Source organism: Aegilops tauschii, chromosome 7 (genome assembly GCF_002575655.3).
Source record: "Aegilops tauschii subsp. strangulata cultivar AL8/78 chromosome 7, Aet v6.0, whole genome shotgun sequence".
In the NCBI taxonomy this organism is placed as follows: Eukaryota; Viridiplantae; Streptophyta; class Magnoliopsida; order Poales; family Poaceae; genus Aegilops; species Aegilops tauschii.
The window spans coordinates 144,368,054-144,391,102 of record NC_053041.3 but is presented as its reverse complement, the minus strand read 5'-3'; the positions used below and the strand labels follow the sequence as shown (position 1 = coordinate 144,391,102).

General features: G+C 44.4%; 1 protein-coding gene across 1 annotated transcript; it reads right to left on the bottom strand.

Moving 5' to 3' along the window:
* Positions 1-5,007: 5,007 nt before the first annotated feature.
* Positions 5,008-11,489, bottom strand: LOC109733732 (uncharacterized). The gene is made up of 6 exons (XM_045231683.2): positions 10,611-11,489; positions 10,274-10,498; positions 7,784-7,958; positions 7,482-7,704; positions 5,552-5,673; positions 5,008-5,463 (listed from the first exon to the last, which is right to left on the bottom strand). Exons 1-6 carry the CDS (start codon positions 11,273-11,275, stop codon positions 5,335-5,337), a joined length of 1,539 nt encoding a protein of 512 aa, XP_045087618.2. The 5' UTR covers positions 11,276-11,489; the 3' UTR covers positions 5,008-5,334.
* Between the last annotated feature and the right edge of the window lie 11,560 nt (positions 11,490-23,049).

The window sequence follows — 23,049 nt, the reverse complement described above, 5'->3', positions numbered from 1 at the left end:
TGATCAATGCCCCTAAAGAGCATGAGGATGACTTGGATGTCTATGCCAAGAAGAAGAAAGACCACAACTCAATGGCCAACATGTACAAAGAAATTCCAGACAAATACTTGGAAACTCATAAGCTTGGGTCTGTTCATTATTTGTTGTCTGGTTTGGCCACAATCAACACTATCCTGAGGCATACCTTGTTGCCAAAATCTAGAGATCACAATATGATCAGAGGTCATTCAATCAACTTGGTGCAACTATTTGATGTGCCCCAAAAATTCAAAGTCATGAGCCTGATTATGTAAACAATCAAGAGGACAGCTGCAGATCAGAAGAGATCTTGTGGGTATGCTCCACATATTCAGGTGCTCATCAACTCCAAGATGGGCACAGACACCTACCTGTTGGATAAGGAGCATCTACCCTTCAGACCAGACTTTGAGGACAACACTGTTTTCATGAATGAAGAAGATCCCACATCTATGCAGGCACAAGAAAAGAGAGAGAAAGCTAGGCTGACAAAGCTGCAAAGATGCCAAGTGTTGAAGAGGCATCTCAAGTGTTCCTCAAAACCAAACAAGATCAACTTGCATATCTGATTCAAGCAACCTTGAGGATTGAGAAGGGCTTGGCCACCCTGACTCAGAACCAAGAAAGCCTGGAAAGGATCATTGAGACTAAGTTCTATGATCTTGATCTAAAAGTTACAGAGATGCAGACAGCAGTTGAGCAGCTCCAGGAAGAAGCTGAGGAGAGGAAAGGGCAGGCTACCATAGATGCCTTTCAAAGAGTGCCAAGAGGTCAGAGATCTGCTGCAGTGCCCATGGCTGACACTAGAGCAACTACATCAGCACCTGCAGCCACAGCATCAGTGCCACCTCCAGTTGCCACTCCACCAGCTCCATCAACTTCCACAGATGCATTCGTTCTTGGAGACCTCTCAACACCACCTCTCGAAGATCAAGCCTAGAGAGACGCATAGCACTATGCATTTTCAAACTTTTTGGTAACTTGTTGCCAAGGGGGGGATGTATAGATCATAGGCTTCGAGAGAGTGTGTTTTTGCTTCTTTTGTCTCTTTTGCTATTTGGTTGATACTTTTGTGTGCTTGCTTAATACTTTATGTCTATGTGTGTGAGATACTTGTATGATCATGTGTTTGATCATATCCTACATTAATGCTTGCGCTTGAATGATGTTATCTTTTATATCTCTTGTATGATCATTCACTTTGCCTTGGTGATGAGTGCATGTTTTTACTTTCTATCATTTTGAGCGCTCCACCAAGATGTATGTGACATGGAAGAGTAACCCATGATCCTAATCGATTGTGCATTTGCATTCAAAAGAAATTTTAAATAATGCACAAATTTAGGGGGAGCTCTTACTTATCACATACTTCTCAAAGTGACGATGCATTTCAATCTTATTATCATTTGTCGAAGCTTTGATCTATATGTTGTCATCAATTACCAAAAAAGGGGAGATTGAAAGTGCAACTATCCCTCTGTGGTTTTGGTAATTCCTAACAACATATAGCTCATTGAACTAATGCTCTTTCAAGATGATCATTTCAGAAAGTTCAATGATTGGCATGGCATGGACTAGGAATGTGGACCCCCTCAAAATGCTATGGACACATATTGGCTCAAGCTCAAGACTCTACATTTTCATTTTAGTGATCCAAGATCACATTGAGTCCATAGGAAAAGCCAATACTATTAAAAGAGGATGAGGTGTTGCTTAATGACTTGCTTGCTCAAAATGCTTAGTGATATGCTCCAAAAGCCCTCAACCACTTTCTCATATCCACATATGTCCCAAACCAAAAGTAAAACTCGGCCCCACCGAAATGATCCATACAGGACCACCGAGTTCATTTGACATAGCCACTGCCAGAAACCCTAGTCAGTTCGGTCTCACCGGTAAGGATCTCGGTCTCACCGAGATGGGAGTGCAAACTCTCTGTTTCCCTTCATAACATTTCGGTCCAACCGAGATGAGCGATTGGTCCCACCGAGCTCGCAATGCAAACTCTCTGTTTCCCTTTCGTAACGTTTCGGTCTCACCGAAATGAGCGAATCGGTCCCACCGAGTTTGCCTGACCAACTCTCTGTTTGCCTATTACAGAAATCGGTCCTACCGAGTTTATGTGATCGGTCTCACCGAGATTAGTTATGCCCTAACCCTAATGAAATCGGTCCCACTGAGTTGACATGTCGGTCCCACCGAAAATCCTAACGTTCACATTTTGAACTAAATTGGTCTGACCGAGTTTCATGATTCGGTCCCTTTGTGTGTAACGGTTTGATTTTGTGTGGAGGCTATATATACCCCTCCACCCACTCTTCATTCGTGGAGGGAGCCATCATAACGTGCCTACATTTCCAGCATACATTTTCTGAGAGAGAACCACCTACTCATGTTTTGAGACCAAGATATTCCATTCCAACCACAAGAATCTTGATCTCTAGCCTTCCCCAAGTTGCTTTCCACTCAAATCATCTTTCCACCAAATCCAAATCTGTGAGAGAGAGTTGGGTGTTAGGGAGACTATCATTTGAAGCACAGGAGCAAGGAGTTCATCATCAACACACCATCTATTACCTTTTGGAGAGTGGTGTCTCCTAGATTGGTTAGGTGTCACTTGGGAGCCTCCGTCAAGATTGTGAAGTTGAACCGAGGACTTTGTACGGGCAAGGAGATCGCCTACTTCGTGAAGATCTACCCTAGTGAGGCAAGTCCTTCGTGGGCGATGGCCATGGTGGGATAGACAAGGTTGCTTCTTCGTGGACCCTTCGTGGGTGGAGCCCTCCGTGGACTCGCGCAACCGTTACCCTTCGTGGGTTGAAGTCTCCATCAACATGGATGTACGATAGCACCACCTATCGGAACCACGGGAAAACATCTCCGAGTCTACATTGCGTTTGCTCCCTCCAAACTCCTCCCTTTACCTTCATATGCAAATGATTTACATTCCGCTACCATACTCTTAGATTTGCATGTGTAGGCTGATTGCTTGACTTGTGCTAAGTTGGTAAAATCTGCCAAGACTTAAAATTGGAAAAAGGCTAGATTTTTATTTGGTCAAGTAGTCTAATCACCCCCCCTCTAGACATACTTTCGATCCTACAACTAGGCACTGGGTTAATAGGTTAGTTTCCAAAAATGACATAAAATTGCATAATAAAGCATATAAAATATCCAAGATTGATAATATAATAGCATAAAACAATCAAAAATTCTCCAACGTATCAATTGCCTGCAGAGATCCTACTAAGATTCCTTTTGTAAGGTTAATAGAGATGAAAAAGAAGATGTACCCTCTCTCCTTTTCTGTAGAAGGTTTTGACCAATATGGTAGTGATGATCCTAATGATGACTATGGGCCTGTGGATATAGATGTGGACAACAATGTTGAAGAAGAAACTGGTCCTATTGACAAAGACATGCTTGAGGATGAGGATGAGGATCTTGGTGAACTTGACTTGGCTAACAATAAAGATGTTCATGCCACTCCTGGCAATCAACTAGGGCTAGCTTATGTGCCAGCCTTGGAATTTCATCCAACTCAGTTTTCTGAAGCTTTTACCCCCCCTCCTGATATAAATTCCACTCCCCTAACTACTTTTGATATTGGTAAGGGTTTGTTGCCTTTTTCCGATGATGTCACTATGGTGGATATCGGACCCAACTCTATATCTACTCCCTTGCAACTCTCTAGGTCTTGTGCCATTATCTCTAGGATGTCTAAGGATATCATTGAAGACTCTAAGATGTTGCATGATTTTGTTGTTGAGGAAGTTTTACTAGGTAGTGCAGGTCCTGATCCTGAACCTGATTATTCTTGTTGTACTCCTCTCTCTATTCAAAAATCTTATTTTGCTGAAATACTTACGGATATGGACGATTCTGAGTCTGAAACTGATGAGAACCCTGAAGATTCTGATGATGAGATGGAAGTGTTTGATGGGCATGTCCTTAATGCCTTGGAAGAAGACAGCAAAGACTGTCGGATAGAAGTGGGGCCCTGTGGTTATTCAGAGATCAAAATACCAAACACCGTGACAGGGATAACATTATGGCCAAAGCTGCAGCATGTTATGCCTAGTTCTACTCTCCATAAACATGCATGTGAAGTGGATATAGTTATTGGGGGCAATTCTTCTCATAGTACTAATAATTGATGACATTATTTTAAATGAGAAAAGTCGATGCCTTAAATTTGCTAATCCAAATCCGGAGGTTTCATTGCCTGATAACATTGATATAGTTATTGGGATCCCCTTTCTCTAATTCTGTTTAACTTAGTAGCTAATGTTTTTTCTCTTATAGTGGCCTGGTGGGTGGAGCTCCCATGACCTCCTATGCAATGAGCAGTCTACATGCACGACACTCATCAGACTAAATGTGCACGATATGACATATCCCACAATCCAAGTCCAAGGCAAAACAGCTCCAACGGTTGGATTAGCTATCGTCCTGACGTCGTTCACACAACTGTCGTCTGTGTATTAGTTTAACTATGCAACTACCCTTCTTGCACCCAATGATAAAGACCCAACAAAATACCCAACTACAAAAGGAGAATGGCACGCGTGCCGTCCTAGTAAAAATTCTAGCGCCCATGTGCATCGTTCCGTACAAATACAACCTCTAGCTCGACAGTCCGTCTAGCCAGCGCCGCACCATGGCACGATAGCTACCCTGAATTTCTATGATCAGTTCACTTTCACAGCAGGTCTTGAAATTCTCAATCATGTTAAGCTAGTAGATATCATCAACTGAAATAGCATTGCTTTTCCAAACCAAACCACGAACACAACACAGGGCCAAAGGCTAAATAAGAAGCCACTTTGGTTCCGCCTGCTCACCTTCACATCCACCCAACAAAGGCTTCTACAGCAAGCAAGATACTACTCCCTCCGTCCCATAATATAAGAATGTTTTCTACAGTGTAGTATAAAAAACACTCTTATATTATGACACCGAGGGAACATAAAACATCCAACAAGCACATGCGCAGAGTACATAGCTCAGTACCACCGGTACAGACCGTAACGATAGCAACGCACCAGGCCACACGTTACGATGGCTCGGCGACTTTCTCGTCTTGCCACAGGTTCTTTCTTCTTGTTTATGGCATTCTAAAGACACTACTTTGTCCGTCTCAAAATAAGTGTCTCAAGCTTAGTACAACGGAGGGGGTACTATAGAGGAGTCTTGAGATCTAAGCATACTGAAACAGAACAAAAGGGGGCTAAGGGAAACCTAACTAGCCAATCGCTTCTCTTTCTACCACCCGCCTTGCTTTGGCATGCAGAAATGCACTCTATGCTTGCACATCTACCGTTTTGCCGGTATGACGTATCTGCCCCTCATTCCCTGGCCATCTCCTTTGTTGCTCATCCTAAACTCTTGTCTCACCCAGGCCTCCTCCGCATCCAGCCAATCCTCATCACGAACAACAATAAACTGCAAAAAGGAAAAGATCAATACATGAAACTAACAACGGCTCATCTCCACATCCATAACAGTTCAAGTTTTTTTGCGTGACTAATACCTCATTGAATAATTCTTCTGACATTCGCCTACAACCATTACGCCGAACAGGCAACTTATCTCGCTTTTTGTACTCAACACCAGTGGGGTGCTTTACATCATCTCCACATCCACAGCACTCGCCTATAATTATGTTGTAGTTTTGTTAATCAACATCTGATGCATAAATCTGATACTATTCAAAATACAAAATAGGACTGGAAATCTGGAACAAACAAACATTCACAAAGATTTTGGCCCTAGCATTATGGAAAAACTAATGAACAAAAATAGCAAGCATAGAGTATACTAAATAGCAGAATGAGTGACTAAAATAATGCAAAATGAGAATTCCTCGGGAGAAAAGCTGCTTCAAAGTCCTCCCAGCCTATCCACTTCGTTGTATTATTTTTGTATCGCCCGATTGGCTAACTTCTACTGCAAACACTCTTACAAAATGTCAGGGGCGCGTCTTTAGGACTAGTAAACCAATTCATTCGAAAATCTACTTTGGACACGGTCGCACGGCTGCCTTAGCGTGTGGTGGCTCGTGGCCGCGTCAGATTTACATTGGGCGCACCCAATCTGCTGGGGTGACACAAGCGTGAATCTTTTCTGCAAGTGCTACACTAACACGACAGTAGCGCTACAGCGAGGCTTGAATGGTTGCTATAGCCTATAGGGACACTGCAGCTTTTGTGCAGGACCTGCTTTTTCTGATGGGGATGCAGGAGATGTATGCATGCTTCTTTTCTTCGATGTTCATGTCTCTCCCTCTCAAAAAATTTATAATCTAAAACAAGACGTGAAATTCATACATGCAGAGACTAAGGTTAAGTACCTTTTTAATTTCAATGGTAACCTTATACCACAAAAATATGTAGCTAATACCGAACCACTGGATAGCACGACCTTTTATCCTTGACGCTATCCTTCGCGAGTATAAACATGTATATACCGTACAAATCGATGAACCTAAACTATAATATTAAACAAACCAATAACTGCTTTGTAAACAACCTAGTAATTGTTTTTCAGAACCCCATAGCTATTGTTAAATAATTAGTCAACTGCAGCAGGGGAACCTAATAGCTACTGCAAAACAACCTGGCAACTACATTTGAGAATCTGGTAATTGCTTCCACAAAACCCGACAACCGCATCAAAACAGTTTGGCAATTATATCTGAGAACCTGGTAAACTGCTTTTGTAAAACCTGATAACTGCAAGTGCAGAATTGTTTTTCCATAAAATCTGATAAATTAAGAGACATGTTGGAATTTAATTCTATACATTATTAATATGGAGCATGCCTGGACATGCTCGTAGCCTAGTGCTTACGGACCATGCATCGCTAGCGTTACAACCATAATTAGATAGTGCCTATACTTGGAGAGATGCACTCCTTCAAATGTCACGCTCTACATGTGTTGTGTGCAAACCACCAGACTCATATGATTGCTTACATAAAACAGCAGGAGCACCATCATTCAGGCCCTATTTAGGCTGTTTCCCGGGCACCATCAGGTTCAAGGTATTGGTATGCTCTTTTTGCACCTAAGAATAACTGGAGAACATGCTCCCATATTGTTAATATTATGGTGGAAAATCTAAAATGTTACCATGATGTTTCCCAGGCACCATCAGGTTCAAGGTATTGGTATGCTCTTTTTGCACCTAAGAATAACTGGAGAACATGCTCTCATATTGTTAATATTATGGTGGAAAATCTAAAATGTTAGACCATGATGGTGCTTCAGCATTTGAACTATGTAGACATCGGATTCACTCAAAACTCTATTGCAGGAATAGCCTTTTGTGGTAGTTACTTAGCTAACTTAGAAAATGTTCACCTTTAAGAAGCTTGACTGTGAGCATACATGTAAAAATAACGAGCTCCAACATTCAGAAAAATGACTGAAAAGAAATAGCAGCGGAGAAACAGAATATACCGTTAGCTTCTGGCGTAACAACACATATACAGCTGAGCACATATTCCTCCAACTCGCCATCCTTCATACATGTAATTTCAGCGAAGAAAGGATCGCCGACGGTACTCGACCCAGTCTTGACAATCAAATTTAAGTGAGAGAATGATCTGCATTTGTATGGAGAGTTTTTTCCCTGAAAATGTGGTTTGTAACTCACAATTTCCTTCAGTTCATATGCAAAATCCTAACATGGTAAACATACATCATATCAGTAATGAAAGAATCAAAAGCGAAGCCAAAAGGGAACGAGGGAGAGAGCAAACCCCAAAAAGATGATGGTCCTCATTGTACTTGTCCAGTAAAGCGTTAAGTACATCCCATTTGGGGCGGCGGTTCATCATCACATCCAAAGCTTGTTTGGAATTCATCCTTGTACCATTAGGCCAGTACAGGGTCTGCCACACATGGATATCCTCCTCTGAAAGATCCCCCATGTACCTAGTGCAAAGAGAATAAGAGATAGACCAAACAACCCCCAAGGCTAACACAACTCATGGTAGCAATAAACAATAAAAGGCTAAGCAAAACTGAATTTCCTACATACTTATAAAGAACTAAGTTCTTCATGCATTATTTTAGGGGGGGGGGGGGGGGGGGGGGGGGTAATCGCCGTTGGATGTGGAACTGATGGTGCTTAAAACTCACAGCCTATTAAATAAAGACCATAAAATTATCAACACACTGGTCTGAGCTGAGAAAAAATCTAGCATTTATAACAATGCTCATTAAACACCAATTTGAGGATTTTAATTGAGATAATTATATTCTCAAACCTGCATGGAACCGTTGTCATTTTTCATTAAGAAGAAATCATTAAGATGGATCGAAACCAATATTTACAAACACCCATCAACGGTGAAGCCAAGAAAGAAGAAAGGAAAAACGACCGTCCTCAGCATATAGCCTACGAGCCCTAGCTAACCTGGACCCAAAACAGCACAGGAAACGAAAGGTCCGTTAAGCAAAGTTGTGTGTTGTAGACTCAGGTTCAGGGGCACTTAGAGAGTACCATTGCCGGTGAATGAAATTGATTGGAAAGTTAGTTAGCAAGCAGTATCTGCTACCTTTATTAGGAATTAGCCTTTCGTATTTCCTACTGGTTTAGGTTTTTGTGATAGAAGATGGACTATGACAAAGGTTGGTTACTTGCAGATCACTTCATTTAAGATTGTTCAGCTAATTGCTATGAGTATTTGGATGATTGATCTTCAGATACAGCAGACATTAGCAAATTGATCTTTTGTGTCACAACAGTATTCAGTCCACTTCATTACAACTGCAACTTATCACCATTGGGTGTACCAAATAGTGGCCTAACTGTACAAGTAACGATTGAGCGAAAGAGAACTATACTTGCATATAAGATGATAGCATAGGATACAACATATAAATATAAGCATTTTCCAACACTTACAAATAGAAACAGATTTGAGAGAAGAATCACTTGAATTTACACAGATTAGTGTGATGACAGTCAGTGGCGTCCTGAGCTTCTTGTAAGCTCTAAAAGTAGATTTTGAGAAGGCATACGACAAAATCGATTTGGAGTTTATGTTTTTCAGTCCTAAAAATGAAAGGTTTCCCTAGGAAGTTTGTTCGGTGGACTAAAGCTGTTGTCTGCAATGGCAAGGTTGCTAATACTCTGAATGACATGATAGGTTTATGGCTAATACTTTGTTACTAGGAAGGGGCTCAGGCAAGCCAAGGAGACCCCTTCTCTTCTTTACATTTTATAATGTTGCTGCTGTTGTTGAAACTAGCATATTGGAAGATTAATCGGCCAAAATAACTGGCTACTCTGATCAAAAGAGCCCAATAATAAGGTTTCACTAAAGGCTTAGTCCCTCAGCTACACAATGGTGGGTTTAGCCATACAGAAGTATGCTGACAACACCATTTTTATGCTTGAGGATGATTTGGAGGGGGCTAGAAATCTTAAGATAATTCTGTGTGTTTTTGAGCGTTTGACTGGACTTACTTCCTGAAAAGTGAAGTTTTCTCTTTTGGGGAATTACCGGCTAAGCAAGACATTTATGCTCAGATTTTTACTTGCTCTGTGGGAGATTTCCCTTTTTGGTTCGTAGGATAGGAATGTCATGGGAATAGGAAAACCATAGGAAATGAGATATGTGTCTCAATTCCAATTAGAAAAGAGATGAAATTTGATTCATAGGATAGGAAGTTTTCCATTGGGTCTAGGCTAATTTTTTTTTCCCTTTGAAATGTTAAGGATTCCTATCCTACATAGGAATAGGAAATCCATTCCTACAAACCAAAAGGCTTCAAATTAATTTTTTCTACAAAATTCCTGTCCTCTAGAATTCCTTCAAAATTCCTGTAAACCAAAGGAGGTCTCAACGGTTTGCTCTTATATCACAGCGGCAATTGCCCACAGTGATCACCAACAAGCAACAAGAAGCCCTTAAGTCCTGACCCGTAAAACAACACTGAGCCAGGAATCTGAAAATACAGTCACATAGCTGAGGAAAAGTACAAGCTTGGATGATTGATCTTTTTAGATACACTGACTTTAACAAATTGATATTTTGTGTCACAATACTATCCTGTCCACTAAACTGAAACTGCTACCTGTCACCATGGTGTGTGCCAAGCTAGTAGTGGCTTAACTATAAGTTACGAGTGAGCTAAAAAGAAATACACTTGCATACAAGATGCTAGCATAGGACATAGCATTATACATATAAGAATTTTTCAGCACTTACACATAGAAACAAAGTTGAGAGAGGATTTACTTGAATTTACACAGATTAGTGTGATGGGAGTCTATAGCATCCCGAGCTTCTTTCAAGCTCTTAAACGGACCGCCTCGATGAGGATATGTGTGAAAGAGTCCATCAGCATCAACCCTCAGGAAATATTTAATGAGCAATCTTGTTGGCATCAATGAAGAAACAGGTGGAAAAGGCCTTGGCGGTGGTGGGGCCTCAAGACGCACTGCCTGCTCGGTGTCCTCGCAGCTAAAAAAACAAAAGATGAATAAGACTGTGGAACATAAATTATTATTATATTTTGCAAAGATCGATATCAAGGAGATCTCATTCTACTAATTCTTAGTTGTCTCTAACATACGGTGGAGGCTCTAGCCAACTGTAGGAGCGACCTTCCACTGCCACATCCGCAAGGCGTCGAGATACCCCGTCTATGTCGGTGAAGAGGTCTCGGGGTCGGGTTGTGGAGGCTGCAATCGATGGTGGAGGGGAGAGGAGGGGGGCGGGGTGGCTTGCGGAGGCTGCAGCTAGTAGTGGAGAGGAAAGGATGGGAGCGAGGTGGGTTGTGGAGGCTGCAGCTGGTGGTGGAGGGGATCGGCTTGTGGAGACTGCAGCTGGTGGCGGAGGGGAAAGGAGGGGAGGGGATCGGCTGTTGGTGGAGGGGAGAGGAGGGGAGGTGGCCCTGGATGCGGCGCCTGATGGCGGAGGGGAGGTGGCACGGGACGCTGCGGCCGATGTCGGACAGGAGAGGAGGGGAGAGGGTCGGCTGGTGGTGGTGGAGGAGAAGAGAGGATCGGCTGGTGGTGGAGGGGAGGTGGTAGCTGATGGAGGAAGGGAGAGGCGGCTGCGGGAAAGGTCGCGCTGGCGCTGCATTTCGGAGTTGATTTCTCTGCAGAGATCAGAGACGAGTCGTGGCTCCGATCCGCCGGTGACAAAATCCCCATCGTCGTTGGTGTAGACATTGATGCTTCGACCGTCTGGAAGACGGAATATCAACGGGTGGCCGGGGCGTCGTCTGGGCGGCATGGGGGGCGGCGGGGTGGTTCTAGGGTTTTGGAGATTTCGTCTCGGCGCGGTGAGGGGAAAAGAGAGAAGCTTTCTTCCTGGGCGGGGATGGGGACTGGTTGGGCGAGAGGGGGAACGAACGAACGAAATGGGGAGGGGAGGCTGACGGCGCGCTGCGATATGTTTTTTTCTTCTTCTTTTTTACCGAACTCACAGCGAGGGCCGAGGGTGCCCAGCGCGCAGGAACACCAAGGAGGCTAATGAACCTAGACCGGACTAGAGGAAAGCAATGTTCTTTTATGAAAAAAATAAAATTTTGTCAAAGAAAATAAACACATTGGTCTCAATTGAGTTATAAAAAAGAAACTCATGAGGAAAAACTTCAAAAAGAAAAGTCATGAGGAAACAATGTTGGAGAGAGACGTACGGGGTACGCATCGACATGTTGCCTCTCGTTGCGGCACTTGGGATCGATCACCGGTCACGCACACAAAATTAGTCCCAACGTACGTACGTATCACCTCCGTTTATATAACAAAACAAATGACCATGAATCCGACTGGACTTCCATCAAAGAAATAAAATCCGACTGGACTTCCAAACGTTCTTTCTGCTACACGTATTAACATAGGAAACTACGACAGCTAAGCGGTTATCTTTATATCAAAAAAAAAGAGAAGCGTTTATACAGGAAAGGAAAAAAACATGCAATTTTTGTGCTTAAAAAAGGTAGAGGAATCTGTGTACGCGTTGAGAACGTGGGCTATGGCGACACATCTAGGTCTTGCGTGGGCGGCCGCCGCGGTCCGCCTCTACAGCGGCGGCGACATCGCCGTTGCTTCTCCGACCCCTCCGTCAGCGTGGCGGTAGGGCGATCGTAAGTATCTCTAGCCAATTTGCTTCGTCCGATTGACTGTTTTCTCTCCACCTTGTCCATGAACGCTGCTTCATGCCTGGGCGTTTGTCGATGTCCTAGTCGGCTCCTTCAGGTGGTCTAGTGCTTTTCCAGTCCGTGGACCATCAGTCCTTGAGTTGTTGTGATGTCCTGTTGGAGTGGTTGCTCTTAGTTGTACCGCAAGTACGTGCATGTGCCATTGATCTGGACCGTATGGACAGAGAATTGGTTTTGGTTTGTTTCAACAAGGTGTTCGGGCGCCGGGAGCAATGAAAATCTTCAGTTAGAATTGTCGGGGCCTTCTTGGTGCCCGGCAGTTCAATCGCTTCTGGATTTTCCAGAGGCATTTTGACCCAGATGTGATTTTTCTGTTTGAAACACATTTGGGTAATGATAAGGCAGAGGATCTGATGCAGAAACTAAAGTTTGATCATAGACTGGTGGCTCCTAGTATAGATGGAAGAAAGGGTGGACTATTATTAGTCTGGAAGAAGGAGGTGAGGATCTACTCCCGGACGACTACCCTTGAGTTTATTGATGTGTCCATGGAAGAACATGATGGGCGCATGTCTAGGATGACGGGAATATATGGCGATCGTAGATGGGATCATAAGGAAAGGACCTATCAAACCTTAGGGATTTGCATGCACAATTGAGCTTGCCGTGGATGATGGTAGGAGATTTCAATGAGATTCTATACTCGTCGGAGAAGGATGGGGTGCTCCCCGTCAACACTCCCGGCTGCAAGCATTCCAAGATGCCCTGTCAGATTGCATATTGGAAGACATTGGGTACAATGGAGATAAATTTACATGGTTTCGTGGTGGGCTGCAAAAGAGGCTTGATCGAGCTGGCACTAATGCAGCATGGTTGCTACTTCATCCGCATGGCGGTTTGAGCAATCTTGATATAGTAAATCAGATCACCGACCAGTCTTGTTGGACACCGAGCACTTGGCTGGAGTGGCAGACAACCAGCCAAAGAGAGAAAGAAAAATGAAGTGAGGTGGTTAGCAGAGGAAACGGCGAACAAGATTGTCACCGCGGCTTGGCAAAAAGCACTACACCACGGTCTCTGTCCTACCGCCATGGACAAGATTAATGCCATTCACAAAGATCTCCACGCTTGGGATCGTAGTGTGTTGAAGCAGCCGCAAGCTAGGATGAAGATGTTGGGGAACGTAGTATTTCAAAAAAAAATCTACGATCACGCAAGATCTATCTAGGAGATGCATAGCAACGAGAGGGGAGAGTGTGTCCACGTACCCTCGTAGAACGAAAGCGGAAGCGTTTAGTAACGCGGTTGATGTAGTCGAGCGTCTTCGCGATCCAACCGATCAAGTACCGAACGCACGGCACCTCCGCGATCTGCACACGTTCAGCTCGGTGACGTCCCTCGAACTCTTGATCCAGCTGAGGCCGAGGGAGAGTTTCGTTAGCACGACGGTGTGGTGACGGTGATGATGAAGTTACCGGCGTAGGCCTTCGCCTAAGCGCTACGACGATATGACCGATGTGTAAAACTGTGGAGGGGGGCACCGCACATGGCTAAAGATCAACTTGTGTGTCTATGGGGTGCCCCCATCCCCTGTATATGAAGGAGGGATGGAGGAGGAGGCCGGCCAAGAGGAGGCGCGCCCAAGGGGGGGAGTCCTACTCCAAGTAGGATTCGCCCCCCTTCCTACTTCCACAAGGAGAGGGGGGAAGGAGGAGGAGGAGAGAAGGAAAGGGGGGCCGGTCCCCCTAGCCCTAGTCCAATTCGGTTTGGGCTGGGGGGGGGGGGGGGGGCGCCACTCCTTGGCCTGACTCCTCTCTTCCACCAATAGTCCCATGAGACCCAATAACATCCCGGAGGGGGGGGGGTCTGGTAACCCCCGGTACTCCGAAACTTATCTGAAACGACCCGAACCATTCCGGTGTCCGAATGTAACCTTCCAATATATGAATCTTTATGTCTCGACCATTCCGAGACTCCTCATCATGTCCGTGATCTCATCCAGGACTCCCAACAACCTTTGGTCATCAAATCACATAAACTCATAATACAAATCATCATCGAACGTTAAGCGTGCGGACCCTACGGGTTTGAGAACTATGTAGACATGACCGAGACACCTCTCCGGTCAATAACCAATAGCGGAACCTGGATGCTCATATTGGCTCCTACATATTCTATGAAGATATTTATCGGTCAAACCGCATAACAACATACGTTGTTCCCTTTGTCATCGGTATGTTACTTGCCCGAGATTCGATCGTCGGTATCATCATACCTAGTTCAATCTCGTTACCGGCAAGTCTCTTTACTCGTTCCGTAATGCATCGTCCCGCAACTAACTCATTAGTCACATTGCTTGCAAGGCTTATAATGATGTGCATTACCGAGAGGGCCCAGAGATACCTCTCCGATACACGGAGTGACAAATCCTAATCTTGATCTATGCCAACCCAACAAACACCTTCAGAGACACCTGTAGAGCATCTTTATAATCACCCAGTTATGTTGTGACGTTTGATAGCACACAAGGTGTTCCTCTGGTATTCGGGAGTTGCATAATCTCATAGTCAAACAAACATGTATAAGTCATGAAGAAAGCAATCACTAGTACAGCGACGTGCTAAACAAACGGTTTTTAACCCCTTTCCGCGACGGCATTTGGAACCGTCGCCAAGTGAGTGTGGGCGATAGGGGGGTCCTTCCCACAGGATGCAGAAATCGTCGGGGATAGGCCCTCCTGGGACCCAGGTTGGGGCCGTGTGCGATCGGGTGAGGCATCGAAACCCAATCATTTCCGTAGGTATGTACATCCCACATGGTAATCCGAGAAAATCATTTCCGTAGGTATGTACATCCCACACGGTGAATCCCAGAAAATCATTTTCGTAGGTATGTACATCCCACACGGTGAATCCCAGAAAATCATTTCCTTAGGTATGTACATCCCACATGGTGAATCCTAGAAAAACATTTCCGTAGGTATGTATATCACACACAGTTCTTTGTGTGGAAACTTTGTACAAGGTGGCCTAACGCAAACAGTTTGTTGCCGGAAGCCGTGTGTGATTGTTAGTTGATCGAACACGCCTACTTTCTAGAAACCGTGCGGGTTGTTTGAGTTCATCGCCCACGTCTGAGTAACCGTTTGCAATAGAAAACCCCAATAAGCAGGGTAATTAGCCTATTATTGATAATCCATGTACTAATCAAACTGATATTTCTTATAAAACACGCCAGATATTTCATATCCGTATAAAAGCAACCAGGATTTCATAATCGAATTACATCAGATAGCTTCGGCACTCAGTTACGCCATTACACAACAGCACCAAGTTTCACATGCAGCATCAAAAACCTTTGGAAAGTAGCATCATACACAGTAAATAGACAGATGAATCTCATCTGGGAAACTACAGAAGCGGACGACAAATATTGATCCTTCAGTGATGTTGAATGTCCTTGCAACTTTAGGCCAGTGGCTATGGATAATTGCCCGCCCAACCTTCGTCCTCTTCAGCAAGACTTCAATATTGTACCGTGGGTGTTGAATGAATACCTTCCTCGCCTCTTGACCATGCAGGTGGTTTGAGAGGTAATCATCGGTGAACTGCTTTGAAAAGTACTGAAAACAAAGCTATGCATAAATCGTTGTTGTAAATTTTGAAATGACGCAAGGGGTAAAAACAAGGTAAAAGAGTTGGTACCATCCTATAGTTGACTGATGTCTTCTTCATTGTGCAAACAAACATCTTGCTGTTATTCGTCGCAAGTTTCTTCATCCTAACAATCTTTCTGAGTTTCTTGACTTGACTGATATTCATGGACATCTCATTTCCCCATATGCAAAATGGGTCGAACAGTGGGTCTAAGCCTCTGACAACAGGACCTACATGTGCAAGACCAAATTGTAAGAAACCTAAATATTAGAATGATTCCTGCAACTGCACAATAATGTGCCATTAGCCAAAGGACCCTACTTGAACAGACCTCGATGGTAAACCGCAGTGTCTCCCATTGTTTCCCTGCAACACACATAAGAAAGATCTTGATTAGGTTAACTGAGAGTTGCCATACTATCGGTAGAATATGTATTGAGTACATCCAAATTCCATTGGTGTCACATGCATAACAATACAAAATTGTACCCACAGCAAATGAAAAATCAAATTGCAAAACTGAACCAAACAATTAAATGGACAGCAGACCAAATGAACCAAAATAGTTAACTGAGCACGACATTGCAGAATAGAAACATGTACTAGAAAGACAGTTAACAAAACAAAGAATGCTTGAGAACAGTACTATGAAATGTAGCAATTGTTGGACCAAAGTATTAACTGAACATTACATTTCAGAGGACCAAACTGTTAACTGAACATCAGATTGCATATTAACATTATAGAGGACAAATCACTAGAAGGCACTGGCGGTGGCCTCGAGAAAACATCACAAACTGTATTTTAAAGTAGACAACCGTGTGGCGGTGTCGACGGTGGCCTCGAAGACGAGGTGCTCCTCCAAGATCTGGCGGTCGACACGCATGGCAGCCATAGCGACCTCATTCGCGCGTGCGGCCGCATGCTACTGAGCCCCACGTTATACTGTGTGCAAAATGGTTGTGGGCGGCGCTTAATTGGAGGAGGGGGGCAGTGATTTCGGTGGAAGGTGTCGCTCCCTCGGTCGGGGCATGTGGGACGGGAAAGCAGGAGGATGGTGTGGGTGGGGTGTGGATTACCTGACCATATTGACGAGGCCGCGTAGCAAGAAGAAGGGTCGGCGGCGAGGAGGCCGCGCAGCAAGAAGAAGGGTCGCCGGCGAGGAGGCAGCGCTGCAAGAAGAAGGGTCGCCGGCGAGGAGGCGGCGCTGCAAGAAGAAGGGTAGCCAGCAAGGAGGCGGCGCTGCAAGAAGAAGGGTCGCCGGTGAGGAGGCTGAGCTACCAGTAAGCAACAGTGAAGGTTTGAACTTGGAAAGCAAGGAAGAATAGTGGAAATGTGGCTTTTGGTAGGAGGGAGGGGGCGGGGAGATAGATATTTCCGCGGTGGCAAAATTTTTTTGCTCGGTGGCGCAAGAAAGTGGCGCGCAAGTGTGGTTCAAGCGGGGGCGGTGGACTGTAGACGACGAAGCTTCCTGTGTAAGGCAGACAAGACGGTGCGCCAAGATATTTTATATCGCATCCCACACGATTCTTTCTAGTAAACTATTTGTGGTATACCTGATTTTTTCATTATGTTTTGAAAGACAAAATGGTGTTATGGAGGGAAAGGATGGTGTTTGAGTTGCTACAACATTTAAGTACGGTGAACATGCAACTAGTACATGAGTGTCGTGTTTAAATTTGGAATTACTCCGGGTTCGTTTGGCATTTTTATGCATTAATTGAGTTTCTGGGCATTTAATGTGCATAATTCAAATTTGAACTACAAGCACATGCTCCAATGCACCAAAGTTTGTTGAAAAATCACACGTGTGTCTTTGGGTGAATTTATAGGTCCCATGCAATAAATGGGAATGAAATTCAAACATCTGGGCATCGTGGCTCGGCCGGAATGATTGAGAAACTTAGTTTTTCAATTCCTGTAAATCCAAAACACGCCTGAAAATCATGAAACTTGGCATGGTGTCATGACATGGCACCAACATGTTTGAGTAAATTTTTTGGCCGAATTGGGACAAGCTTTGGTGTAAGCTTCTTGCAAACCGGAGCTTCCGTCAAGAAGGCTCGTGGTTCCGAGAGGGAACGTGTCACCCCGTGTGTGAAATGACATACGTACACTACCTTCTCCTGTCTTAATTTTTTTACACTGGCAGATTAGACCAAATAGAAGTATCATGCTAAATTTTGGAATTATTCCGGGTTTGTTTGGCCTTTTTATACATTAATCGAGTTTCTGGGCATTTAATATGCATAATTCAAATTTCAACTACAAGCACATGCTCCAGTGCACCAAAGTAGGTTGAAAAATCACATGTGTGTCTTTGGGTGAATTTATAGGTCCCATGCAAGAAATGAGAATGAAATTCAAACATTTGGGCATCGTGGCTCGGCCGGAAAGATTGAGAAACTTGGTTTTTTAATTCCTGTAAATCCAAAACACGCCTAAAAATCATGAAACTTGGCATGGTGTCATGACATGGCACCAACATGTTGCGGTAAATTTTTTGGCCGAATTGGGACAAGCTTTGGTGTAAGCTTCTTGCAAACCGGAGCTTCCCTCAAGAAGGCTCGTGGTTCCGAGAGGGAACGTGTCACCTCCGTGTGCGAAATGAGATACGTACACTGCCTTCTCCCGCCTTAATTTTTTTACACATGCAGATTAGACCAAATAAAAGTATCGTGCTAAATTTTGGAATTATTCCGGGTTCGTTTGGCATTTTTATGCATTAATTGAGTTTATGGGCATTTAATGTGTATAATTCAAATTTGAACTACAAGCACATGCTCCAGTGCACCAAAGTTGTTTGAAAAATCACATGTGTGTCCTTGGGTGAATTTATAGGTCCCATGCAAGAGATGGGAATGAAATTCAAACATCTGGGCGTCGTGGCTTGCCCGGAAAGATTGAGAAACTTGGTTTTTAATTCCTGTAAATCCAAAACACGCCTGAAAATCATGAAACTTGGCATGGTGTCATGACATGGCACTAACATGCTGCGGTAATTTTTTTGGCCAAATTGGGACAAGCTTTGGTGTAAGCTTCTTGCAAACCGGAGCTTCCGTCAAGAAGGCTCGTGGTTCCGAGAGGGAACATGCCACCTCCGTGTGCGAAATGAGGTACGTACACTGCCTTCTCCCGCCTTAATTTTTTTACACAGGCATATTAGACCAAATAGAAGTATCATGCTAAATTTGGAATTATTCTGGGTTCGTTTGGCCTTTTTATGCATTAATTGAGTTTCTGCGCATTTAATGTGCATAATCCAAATTTGAACTACAAGTACAGGCTCCAGTGCACCAAAGTTGTTTGAAAACCACATGTATGTCCTTAGGTGAATTTCTAGGTCCTATGCAAGAGATGGGAATGAAATTGAAACATCTGGGCGTCGTGGCTCGGCCGGAAAGATTGAGAAACTTGGTTTTTTAATTCCTGTAAATCCAAAACGCGCCTCAAAATCATAAAACTTGGCATGCTGTCATGACATGGCACCAACATGTTGTGGTAATTTTTCTGTCCGATTTGCCAAGGCGCACACATTAACAATCAACAAAGTCATTTTGGAACAAGTGTTGTCACGTTACAAATCGGAAACACAAGTATTATTGAAACCATGGGCGTTCTACTTACCAATTACGTGCGGTCACGCGTCCCCTTTTTTTATTGGCTAGGAGGTGCCGTGCGGGGTAGCTATTTGAGTACGGGAGGCGTGTGATCAGACCCCTGCGCGTGCTCATCGGGAGGAGAGCCCTTTGACCGCTACCCGCCGCGCACCTCCCTCCCAACGTCCCCATTAATGGCGGCCGCGCACCTGTTCTATGGTGTGGCTATATGTCTCACTGGACTGAGATTTAAGAGAGAAAAATGAAAATCTGAAAAGAAAGTTTTGCACGGATATTGATGTAAGATCCGACGGACCTATATAGCATCGACTGCAACTTATAGCAAGCATGATGAATATAAGGACGATGACAATGGATAATAATTGTCATACATATTTAGGAACATAATTAAAAAAAGCCACATGCGGCAACGCCCGAAATACACAAGGGCAAAAGAAGAAGGAAGACAACGATCTGGCTCGCTGATCTCTACTTTGTTAATGCGTTGCTGCAGGCCGTGGGAACTAGTCTCCGCGGCGAGCGGTGATGAGCTCTTTCTTGTCCTCAAGATGCTGCTTGAGAGCATCCACGGATTCCTCCACCAGCCTTTCGCGCTTGATGCGCAGCATGGCATTCTCGTCCATAAGTTTCTCGATGATGACGTTGGTCCTCTTCAACAAGGCAGTGGTCTGCTCCTGCTGCTCTGCACTTTCGACGATCTTCGCCCTCAGCAGGTCGCGCTCGGCCTGGAGCTTCACATTGCTCTCATTTAGTTGCCAGATGACGTCGGTAGACTGTTCAAACGAGGCTTTCAGGTCATCCTGCAACCTCGCCCACCTGGAGATCTGATCCATCTGCCTAAGGACGAGGGCACGCATGCGCTAGTAAGAGTCCTCGCCTGCCCGCGAGACATTTTCCCAGGTCGCTGCGACGCGGGAGGACATCTCTGCTGCATTCGCGGCGCGGCGGGACATCTCTTATGCTTCCACGGCACGGCCGGACCATTCTGCTGCATCGACGGCGCGGCGGGACCTCCATGATGCTTCGGCGGCGCGGCGGGACCTCTCTGCTGCTACGGCCGCGCGGCGGGACATGTTGGCTGCTTTCGCGGCGAGGCGGGATATCTCTCGTGCTTCCGCTTCCAGGCTCGCCTCTCCCTGGTGGCAATCTCTCGACCCAGAACTCACGCTGGCCATGGCAGACGCAAGGGAACGATGATGAATGACTTTTTTGTTTTTGTGGATGAGGAGTTGAGGAGGAATGTGCGGTCATCTTGGAGTAGTAGTATTTATAACCGAGTAGTAATACGCTCCTAAGTGGGAAACCGTTTAGGTTTTGATCGGTGTGAACAGGTTTGCAATTTGGAATGTGACGGGACGCGGCCTCCCTGTTCTTCTAAAAAAATTGTGACGGGACGCATGCTCAAAATTTATTGACGATTATAAGTGCGGCACTATTCCCGGAAGGCGTAACGTGGGCACGTATGCTTCTTGGCCGCGTACGTGGCGTTTGCACCATAGGGTGCACCGCAATAGGCAATGTCAGCACACATCTTGTTCCAACAACCGTGCGCGCTCGTTATTATCATCGCGCACGCTTCTTTTAATTAGAATGTGTGTGCCCGTCTAGCGCACACACGTTGATATATCTAACTGTTTTAGTCTGTTGTGGCTAATCGCAAACAGTTCATCCATGTGAAGTGTATGCCATCAATCGCAGATACTTTGATCTGGCTGACCCGTTTCTGTTTTGTTGCCTAATCGCAAACGATTAATCCTTTTGAAGCGTATGCCCTCAATCACATACACGTTGATCTGGCTGACCGTTTTTTGTGTTGCCTAATCACAAACAGTTCATCCGAGTGAACCATATGCTCTATATCGCACACGCCTTCATCAGGCTGCTCGTTTCTTTTGTTCCGCCTCATCGCAAACAGTTCATTGGACTGAACCGTAAGCCCTGGATCGCACACGCAACTAAAATCTGAACCATGTTTGATGGCTCCGCCATCGCAAAAGTTTTGCACCTTTTTTTACGGTTATTTTACACCACCATTTGCGATTATTGCATCGCACACAGTTTCGTTGAAGGGTCTCTGATCGTAGTGTCACGTTAGCAGCATCCTGCAGTAGTGAATAGCAATAAAACTCAACGATCATAATGCTAATCTAACGGATGGGTCTTGTCCATCACTTCATTCTCTAATGATGTGATCCCGTTCATCACATGACAACACATGTCTATGGTCAGGAAACATAACCATCTTTGATTAACAAGCTAGTCAAGTAGAGGCATACTAGGGACACTCTGTTTTGTCTATGTATTCACACATGTACTAAGTTTCCGGTTAATACAATTCTAGCATGAATAATAAACATTTATCATGATATAAGGAAATATAAATAACAACTTTATTATTGCCTCTGGGGCATATTTCCTTCAGTCTCCCACTTGCACTAGAGTCAATAATCTAGTTCACATCGCCATGTGATTTAACACCAATAGTTCACATCACCATGTGATTAGTTCACATCGCCATGTGACTAATACCCAAAGGGTTTACTAGAGTCAATAATCTAGTTCACATCGCTATGTGATTAATAGCCAAAGAGTACTAAGGTGTGATCATGTTTTGTTTGTGAGAGAAGCTTAGTCAATGGGTCTGTCACATTCAGAGCCGTATGTATTTTGCAAATTTTCTATGTCTACAATGCTCTGCATGGAGCTACTCTAGCTAATTGCTCCCACTTTCAATATGTATTCAGATTGAGACTCAGAGTCATCCGGATCGGTGTAAAAGCTTGCATTGGCGTAACTCTTTACGACGAACTCTTTATCACCTCCATAACCGAGAAATATCTCCTTAGTCTTCTAAGGATGATTTTGACCGCTGTCAAGTGATCCACTCCTGGATCAATATCGTACCCCCTTGCCAAACTAATGGCAAGGTACACAATAGGTTTGGTACACATCATAACATACTTTATAGAACCTATGGCTGAAGCATAGGGAATGACTTTCATTCTCTTTTTTTTCTGCCGTGGTCGTGTTTCGAGTCTTACTCAACTTTACACCTTGCAATACAGACATGAACTCCTTCTTTGACCGTTCCATATTGAACTACTTCAAAAATCTTGTCAAGGTATGTACTCATTGAAAAATCTTATAAAGCGTCTTGATCTATCTCTATAAATCTTGATGCCCAATATGTAAGCAGCTTTACCGAGGTCTTTCTTTAAAAAAACTCCTTTCAAACACTCCTTTATGCTTTCCAGAAAATTCTACATCATTTACGATCAACAATATGTCATACACATATACTTATCAGAAAGGCTGTAGTGCTTCCACTCACTTTCTTGTAAATACAGGCTTCACCGCAAGTCTGTATAAAAATATATGCTTTGATCACACTATCTGTCGGGGATATACCCTGCGGCGTAAACCGGCCGGAAGTATAACCCGGCCGGACTTGGCGGTTTACTTGAGACCCGACTGAGAATTGACGATCCACTGGCGACCCGTTTGGACCTGGCGGTTTACGATTCATTGGTAATCCGGCAGGCGGGTCAGAGGAGCGACAAGACCCGGTGGCCCAACGGGCGGTTCATGAAGGCCGGTTCATACTATGGTGGGCCAGTCTAAGAGGAA